At 38.1% G+C, this 8,578-nt stretch overlaps 1 protein-coding gene across 3 annotated transcripts; it reads right to left on the bottom strand.

Moving 5' to 3' along the window:
- Window positions 1-246: 246 nt before the first annotated feature.
- Window positions 247-3,186, bottom strand: LOC127527169 (uncharacterized). 3 transcript variants are annotated; one of them, XR_007934471.1, is made up of 4 exons: window positions 2,150-3,186; window positions 1,448-1,603; window positions 1,257-1,349; window positions 247-637 (listed from the first exon to the last, which is right to left on the bottom strand). XR_007934471.1 is itself a non-coding variant. In XM_051924937.1 (3 exons), the coding sequence occupies exons 1-2, from the start codon at window positions 2,660-2,662 to the stop codon at window positions 1,460-1,462; spliced, it is 657 nt and encodes a 218-aa protein (XP_051780897.1). In that variant the 5' UTR covers window positions 2,663-3,186; the 3' UTR covers window positions 247-637; window positions 1,423-1,459. The 3 variants fall into 3 exon arrangements, 1 of the variants encoding a protein (XP_051780897.1); XR_007934470.1 differs by having other exon boundaries at window positions 248-637; window positions 1,170-1,349; XM_051924937.1 differs by lacking the exon at window positions 1,257-1,349 and having other exon boundaries at window positions 1,423-1,603.
- Between the last annotated feature and the right edge of the window lie 5,392 nt (window positions 3,187-8,578).

Here is an 8,578-nt window from a genome sequence, read left to right on the forward strand (position 1 = left end):
CCAATCCCAGCCAACAGGGCGCAAGGCAGGAAACAAACCCCAGGCAGGGTGCCAGCCGGGCACACACACACACCCACACCAAGCACAATTTAGAATCGCCAATGCACCTAACCTGCAGGGGAGAACATGCAAACTCCATGCAGGGAGGACCCGGGAAGTAAACCCAGGTCTCCTAACTGTGAGGCAGCAGTACTACCCACTGTGCCACTGTGCCGCCCGTGAATATAATCTCCAAACAACCTCTTACAGTGTGCATAGTAAAAGCCACTGACATTTAAGCACCAGTGGGAAAATAAAAATTGAGCATGTCAATGCAAAATTCCATCTAGTCTGGGCTATATAGGTGGGTGGTCAGTCTATGAAGTTTTGGAGTCATCTTTTTTCCATCAAGCTCTATCAAGACTTTTTGCACAAATTCAAAGGTGTACTGCAGTTTTTTTGGATATTTTAGGTTGAGTGTATATATCAACCCGAAGAACATGGCAAAAGCTGTTGGAACCAAGGGCAAATCGTTCAAGACCTCTCTTCCTTCAATGACTATCTTAATGTCTTTGTGTGGATGGAAAGGATCCTCTTTTTCAGTGACAAAGATTGCCAAGGTTTCCTGCTCCAGTTCTTCCTCATTTTCCTGCATATCCTACATGAAAAAGTAATACTGTACATGAGGACAACTAGAAGAAATCACAGTAGAGTTTTTGATTAGAGAAGCACCATTTTAACCCACACACCACACTAGGTGTGCTCCAATAAATACTGACCAGGCTCCACAGTTTGCTATAGTGGTTATTGTTTCCATATTGGTTTTGTAGTTTTTATTTATTTATTTATTTATTTTTAGTATTAATTCAGTATTATTCAGCATTAATTTTTCCCCAAAAGGCATTTAAAAGCAAGTCCAGTCCAATGAGTTTTTAAGACCTGTCAAAATAATGTTTACGACATTTCAAAGCTGAAAATTCAGATTGGGTTTTAGACTTAAGGACCCACAAAAAACCTGTCCAGCAAATCAAACTTTGAACAAATTTGAGTTTTGAAAATATGATTTCCAGCTAATTTGAAAAGGTGATGACAGCGTAGCTGTAAAACTCAAGCACCCAGTCTATTTTGTGGCTATGGTGAACTGTAACTGCTCTCATTACAGTTAGGCTATTATTTAATGATATCATTACCTAATAAGAACACAGTCTGAAACAGTACATGAGGATGGATCTGTAGGTGTTGTCGTGTGCAAGCTAGTGAGAAAGAGATGGTCTTACCTGGTATTCTTTGATAAGGTGCTGAACAGGTTCATCCAAGTAGATTATCATAGATTTGAGGATGCATTCTCTTCTGACGTTGATGTCCATAGTCTGTGTAAAAACAGTTCATATTAATTAAAATTACACACAAACACACACAAAAGTATTCAGCCATGATTCTCACCGATGCACAACTCATTCATAGATACCTCATCTAAAACCTACAAGATCCTGGTGGTCTTCTTTTTTACAACTCCTCCCTTGTGCCTGATGACTTCCAGCAATTTGGTGGAGTGCTTGTCTAACTGCGCCAAGAACTTTTTCTCCAAGGGGACAGTTGTGATTCTTGTGAACTCAGCATTGATCTAGGAAATAAAAACATAACAGCATACAAAAAAAGGGTGGAGAATATATGATTAATGACTTATCCTCCAAAAAAAAAACCTAAAGGTTTGACCAAACTGCTCCAAGTTTAGCTATTATGAATGTCAAATTATTTTTATGTAATATATCAACATAAGACTGCCTCCTCACATTTTTTAAACACCAGCTTTAGATAAGTGCAGAACATACCATAGAAGTAAAACATTTTTCGTGACAGTAAAACAAATTTATAATTGCAGGCTGTACAAGATGTTGCAATACTTAAACCTAGAAACTCAAAACTGAATTACCAGCACAGTTTAACCAAATTATTTCTTACAAAAACATAAATTCTCCTAAATGTATCAACATTAAGGCCAAACGTTTGAGTGTTTCCTGGCAATAAGCTAAGACATTTGCTCACATGGACTGAACTGGTCATACACAACCATTTCTCTGACATTCCACTCCAGGCAAACAATTATGTGAGTGAATGAATGGAGTGATGTGTCCAATGTGTCTGAGGTAATTTGCATCTAAAAACATACCTCTTCCATCTGAAAAAGTGCAGGCCATCTCTGTTCAATGTTCGGCTTCTTATACACTATTTCTTGCCTCCGGTATCCAAATGTCTTTGCCATCTTTTCTTTTATGGTTTGTCGGTTGTTTCTTTTCTGTAATTCTGCCATAAGGGAAATCCTCTTTTGTTCCAGGCTTTGTGGAGTCTCACCACTTGGCAAGGATGGAAAATGGTTTACCTCAGCTCGTCTAGGTCTCTTCAGATTCTTTGCTGGGTGGGCCTCTTCTTGAGACTTGGATTTCAAAGTAATAACAGTGACCTCAGCAGATGTGCCATGTGCCTTAAGTAGAGTCCAGTAGTTGGCCATTTTTACCTTGAGCCTTTGTTTCCATCCATAGCTTTCATTGAAAGAACCTAGTTCTCTCAGGCAGGGGTGCTTCCTTGTCAGTGCCTCAGCAACATCGCTGAAATCGTCATCTGTAGGGTATGCTTTGTACATGTACATTTTTTCAGCTAGTTTCTCCAGTATGTCTGACAGCATTCTTGAGCTGGGTGTCAGTCGAGATTGGTTTCTCGCATGCTCTGCATTTCCCCTCTGTAGTTAACATTCTGTGTCATAGGAGAATAAGGGGATTGGAAACACTTTTGGCCACTGCTGTTCTCTTAATGAGTCTGAGGAAGAGCTACTAGGCAGTACTGTGCCATCTGTATGTGCAGATCCAGAGGAGGAGTCCTCATTGTCCAGTCCAACTGAAGGGCTGCTATTCATTGGGGAAACAACTGGGTACAAGACAACAGTTGTGGAATCAGGGTCTAACTGGACAACTTTGATAACTGTTAGATCTTTAATTACACTTGTAGAGGCTAGATTCACAAATATGTTCCCAAAATCAGTGTCCTTGTACTGCAGCCTAATGTCTCCTATTCCACATAAATTCTTGACCTCCTCAATGAGCTCTTCCACTGAGTTGGGAATCCCATTGTGTAGCTCCATTCTTACGCTGTTGTTTTCATTCAAGATGAAAAGCAATCGAACAGGTGCAATATCTTCCATGGTGCCCTGAGAGAAAGAAAGAGAAAGAGAGAGAATGAAAGAGAGTGTGAGTGAGACAAAGGTATAGAGTAGAAAGAGAATGACAGGGGGAGGCAGAGAGAATGAGAGAATTAGAGAAGAGGAGATGGGGAAAGAGAGACAGAGAGGGAGTGATAGAGGGGAGACAGGGTGAGCAAGAGGTTAGGGCAATATCTGCTCAGGTAGACTAATGCTCATCATACTGGACAGCAGGGGAACAGTAATTATTATTTTTCAACTGACTCTCATACTTCTGACTCAACAGTTGCTTTTAAACATTAATTTTAAAAATAGCATCCCATCAGAGAAAAAAGATGTACACAGATATGCAACATGATAAAATATTTCACTGTCCTTTTTATAAAAACAGTAAATTCAGACATTCTACAATCACTCTGAGTTCAGTAGTAATACCACATATCTAAAGAATTCAAATGTGTTGTTTCTACAGTTTAATAATGTTTTGATTGATGTGAGCATGAGCTCCTCTCTCCCAAAGCCACAGACCACAAAAATAAGACTCAGACTTGTAACATTATTGTGTATGAAGTCTGAAACTGCTCCAGAATGATAGACTTTGTGGGCTCAGAATTGTCTGAAACCTGTTCACAGACAGCTATTTTGACTGGTCAGAGGTGCAACCATATAAAATATATATTTTTTACATTTTTCAGTTTTTGAATTGTAGCATTTTAGATGCTTTGGCAGTATTATTCATCTGATATTCATGTCAATAAAATGCAGAATTGAAAAAAGAAAATTCAGTCAGAGTGAGAGAGAGCAAGAGAAACATGGAAAGAGGGAGTGAGAGGGAGATGAGTGAACGAGACAACTATAGATATAGAATATTGTTCATCCCGTATAGTTCCACCTTTGAATATGTATGACTAGTCAAAATGGCTGTTGTGAAAAGGGTCTCGGTGTACTACAGTATAAAGTGTTCAGTTCTTACACTGCTTCCAGTGTCAAGTTTAGTCTTTCCCAATTCATCTTAATTCAACGGTTCTCAATCTGTGGGGCGAAGTAACAAAAAAGGGGGCATGAATGTTGCCATATGTGGCGTAATTTCACTATTCTTAGGGAAATTTTAAACTTGTAGTGGTGTATTGGCAGCAAAAAATATAGGAATAAATTTTATTAGGGTTTCAAAAAAACATTAGGGGGGTGTGATTAAAACTGTTATGAAAACTCGGGTCGCAAATACTTAAAGGTTGAGAAATGCTGTCTTAACTGAAGCAGCTCTACACTTATTAGCTGATGACATCAACTGGAGACCTTTATTGTCTGGAGAAAAAGTTTATATTAATGTGGGTGTAGGAATAACCTGTATGAATTCTTTAAATTGTGTTACACTTTGCACTGTTAGATACAAAAGTCAGTATTCATTGAATGAATGGTTCATCTTATACATGTATGTACCTTTTTAGAGTTAGCAGTCACATTGCCCCAACTGTGTAGTCTACCAATGGGTAGGGATCTGTCAGTTCATTTGAGTCAAGAAGTTCCACCCCCTTTGTAGGACACGTTTTCAGTTCATAGGCTCTGTAATGTTCCCTGTACCACACACTCAGCTCTCTAACAATGAAAAACAGCTTATCCTTGACAACAATCATGTGAATTATTTCAGTAAATTCAGGCATTCCTGCCAAAGAGCCATGTGCAAGGATCATTCCATTCCTGTAGTTCAGTCCATTGTAAGTTGCATTTTTAGCCAGACTCATACCATCCAAGTCTGGGTGCCTCTGCTTGATAGCAAATGCAATGTCCTCTTTCAGAACATCATATGGGAAGAGTTGAAACATTTGCTACCTGCAGGAGAGATTTAGGCAAGCTGCACATATAAAGCTGATGTGACATGAGAAACTGATGACTTTCTGCTAAGGACAGCAGCACATTTCTGAAGCAGGTTGTATGGCGCACAACTCTTTTGAAGAAGCTGTGCTTTGCTTCAAAGCGCATGGTCCATAGTGCTACTAAAGGCCCAAACTCACAGATTAACAGGATAGTGCTCCAGGTGTTTAGGTAGAAAGTTTGACTCTGGGAAAACCTCTTTAAATCTTACTATGTTCTCAGAGATCTTAAAGTTTAAATATCCAATTGATTCCTTAGTCTGAATTGGAGAAGCAACAAGGTCCACAATGTCCTTTAAGCCAGTAAGGAGTTGCCAGGCTGGCTCATCATTGGACACTTTCTGTTCAAGGAGTAGAGGAAAAAATCTCAGTAAACTCCAGTTTTCATGTGCATTCCCCCCAATTGTTTTCCTGGATGCATAGGTCAGTGGAACAAAGTGGGGTCGATTTGTTCTATCAGTCCATTTATAGGGAAAATCTTCTATTGCCTTGTTCAAAGTGGCCAAAGTAAAATATTTTTTGGAAATGAATATAGTCAGACAGAGGGCTATCTCAACAGGAACTATTCCCTCAAATAAATCATGGACAAGGTCTGGAGGAAAACCAATGGTAACATTGAAATGTGAAAGTTTTTCTGATAGAACACATTTACTCTTAACACCACAACATTTGCGCAAAGAATTTCCCTCAAGGGTTTTAAGATGACTTATGTGAAGCTCCTCAGTTCTCAGAGAGAAACCTCCAGCTCCAACTTCATTTTCCTGCAGATGCAGTCTATCTGCAGTGCAAAATCTGCAAAAATATCTACCAGAAAAACTCTCTACAAAACCAGCAATACTGTGTGCTCCAAGGTTGTCAGCAACAACACACCGCACTGTGCCCTTCAAAGTTTTTCACAACATATCCACAAAAACCCCATGCTGTTCTAGTGTTATGAGATCACTAACCAAAGACTGTAATACTTTATCATAACCATACTCCTTGACATCATTGCTATTGATAAATGCAGCCAACTGGATAGAGGACAGCGTTGAGTGACAACCAGGTGGCAGATTGCCTAAAATCCAATACAAGACACAGATTTTGTGTTTTTTACGCGCTGTACCAAGGGGACTACATATTTCAAAATCATCAACATACAAGATTAAAGAAATTGCACACTCTTTTGAGAGAAGAGCATTTATTTTAAAGAGAAGACCATCCCAAAAGGATCGGTATACCTGTTTATCACTCTCCACTGGCTGATGTTTTTCTTTCAAATTTACAGCCAAATTTAGTATAGTTTCACAATCCAGAAGTTGTTGTAGAGATTTCAGTAAAGGCACATACTGAAAAGATTTCCTGTTTTTTTGGTCTAACACATATTCTACTGGTTTCACAACACTGACATTTTTTCTATAGTACATTTTACCATTTACAAGCAGTTGACAGTGGACCATGGTTTCCTATTCCAGCTTGAATGGGATTTGAAGCACAAAGTACAGTGGCTAAGTCTTTCACAACCGATTCATCAACTTGGCAATTGTGTAAGATGTGGATTATAGTCTTTTGGGTGACCCGGCACAACGGCAGTACCAATTAAATATTGCAACTCTTCAAGGAGTTTATTCACAGCTGCACTTTACACCAGAAAAGCATTTTCTAACTTAAGTAACACTGAGGCTAATTTTAGTTCAATATGTTTTGTCAAATCAGAGCTTTCCTCATCAAGTTCTTCAGACTGTCAAATCATCATCTAACTGCTCAGTAGTGTGTCTTTCAAGTGATTGTACAACATGAGAACTATCAACAGGTCCATCAACAATTTCAGGCTTTAAATCATTAATTGTATGGGGGTATGTTTTCTCCATTTGTGAGTAATGAAAGCCCCATAAAGATTTGTTTTGTATGAGCAACCAGCAAGCACACAACTTACAGATTAATGATTTTTCAAATGTTTTCCAATGTGATGAAAATAGTCTGTCTCAGTAGGAAGTACACTGTTGCAAATGTGGCACTTGAATGATGAAAAGCTATCTTTCTGCAAGGATTGTTGAGCAGGATGGGATTTGCTTAGATGGGTCAGTAGAGCTTTCCAAGTCTTGCATGTGCATGGGCACTTCTCATAAATACAAGGGTAAGCATGGCCCCGTCCATAATGCCGATGATCAAGTTTATAGTGTTTCAAAATTTCAGATCTTCTTGAATACGAGTTGTCACATTTTTTACATTGCCACATTTTTGGATAACTGAGGAAACATGAGATACGAGATACAAGAGATACCTGTAGAGTAGTTTACTGAGTAGACCACACCTTAAGTTTTAAATTTAATGTAAGAGCCAATCTTAGAAAGTTAAAGCTTTGAGTTAAACTCATATAAGTGTTTGCTTAATTTGAATAGAATATAATTTTCTTTTGTAGTCATAGACAATGGTATAGCATTTTACCCCCTGCAAGTTAGTAAGAGATAGAACTTTCTTGCTATAACTAAGATACAGTGTGTTAATGGAGTCAGTTGTTGTTGTTTAGAGCAGGTCCCAGTGCCAGCAGGGACTGAAAGACCCATTTACAGTATAGAAATGGTACAGGCATACAGTTTTCTGACCATTTAGAAATGGTTCAACTGTAAGCAAACTTAAAGAAATGAAACAAGATTTATAAGCTTTAAACAGAACTTCTTTTTGCTTTATCAATTTTCTCATTTTTGTGTGAACTGTTTTACTTTGAATTTTTCCTAAAGCTTTTAAAAAACTTAAGATCTGTGGATTCATTTTAACGCGTCAAACTTTTGCTGAAACCCATTTACAAACTAGAGCCACTGAACTTTGGTGATTTTGGGTAAACACAGCTACATTCACATTAAGTTTACTTTGTAGACCTGGTAGACAATTGCCAAGCTCAACTTGCCAGAATCAATTAGTTCAATATTTTTTTCCGAGCCCAATTAGGAAGTTTGCCCAATTATCACAAATGCCCTCATGATATTGTAAACAGAACTTACCACAATGACTTTGATAGCAGATTCAAAACAGGTTTTGCAGCAAGAACAATAGATCAGCAGCTGCTTCACTAAAGCTGAAAGAAAACATTTGTTAGTTTTTAATTAGCCATCAAAGTGTCTCAATTACTAATGCAATTAAGAACAGCCAACATTAAACAAAAATTGATTACACTTAGTCCTATTTTTTATTTTTTGACTTGAGGCAGCTGGCTAACATTTTTGGTACATTTCTTCCATATGTAATTGTTAAAAAGATACAGTAAATTAATATTACCAGATATAATTGTCTAGGCCTTCTAACATTAGGGCCGATAAATGCTGAACACATAAGAGGGTGCATAAAAGATCACAAATGACCTTAATTAGAACATCCGAAGAAGCACAAAAGTGACATTTTCTACTATTTAAACAGAGAGACAAACAGTACAGTATTTAAAACATTCAGCAGAGCAAATGCATTTTAACAACAGTTGTAATGTTTAGTGACAAAAACCATTTCTCTGAACACAACTTTAGAAACTCCTCCTCACCTCAGCTGCACTCCATGTCCACTC

Source organism: Erpetoichthys calabaricus, chromosome 3 (assembly GCF_900747795.2).
Source record: "Erpetoichthys calabaricus chromosome 3, fErpCal1.3, whole genome shotgun sequence".
NCBI classification, from domain to species: domain Eukaryota; kingdom Metazoa; phylum Chordata; class Cladistia; order Polypteriformes; family Polypteridae; genus Erpetoichthys; species Erpetoichthys calabaricus.

Excerpts from the sequence above, each read along its gene's own strand:
- LOC127527169 (XM_051924937.1), bottom strand. The coding sequence starts at position 2,662 with ATGCTGTCAGACATACTGGAGAAACTAGCTGAAAAAATGTACATGTAC. Across the intron at positions 1,604-2,149 it reads CACTTTTTCAGATGGAAGAG|ATCAATGCTGAGTTCACAAG; the intron begins GTATGTTTTTAG and ends TTTATTTCCTAG.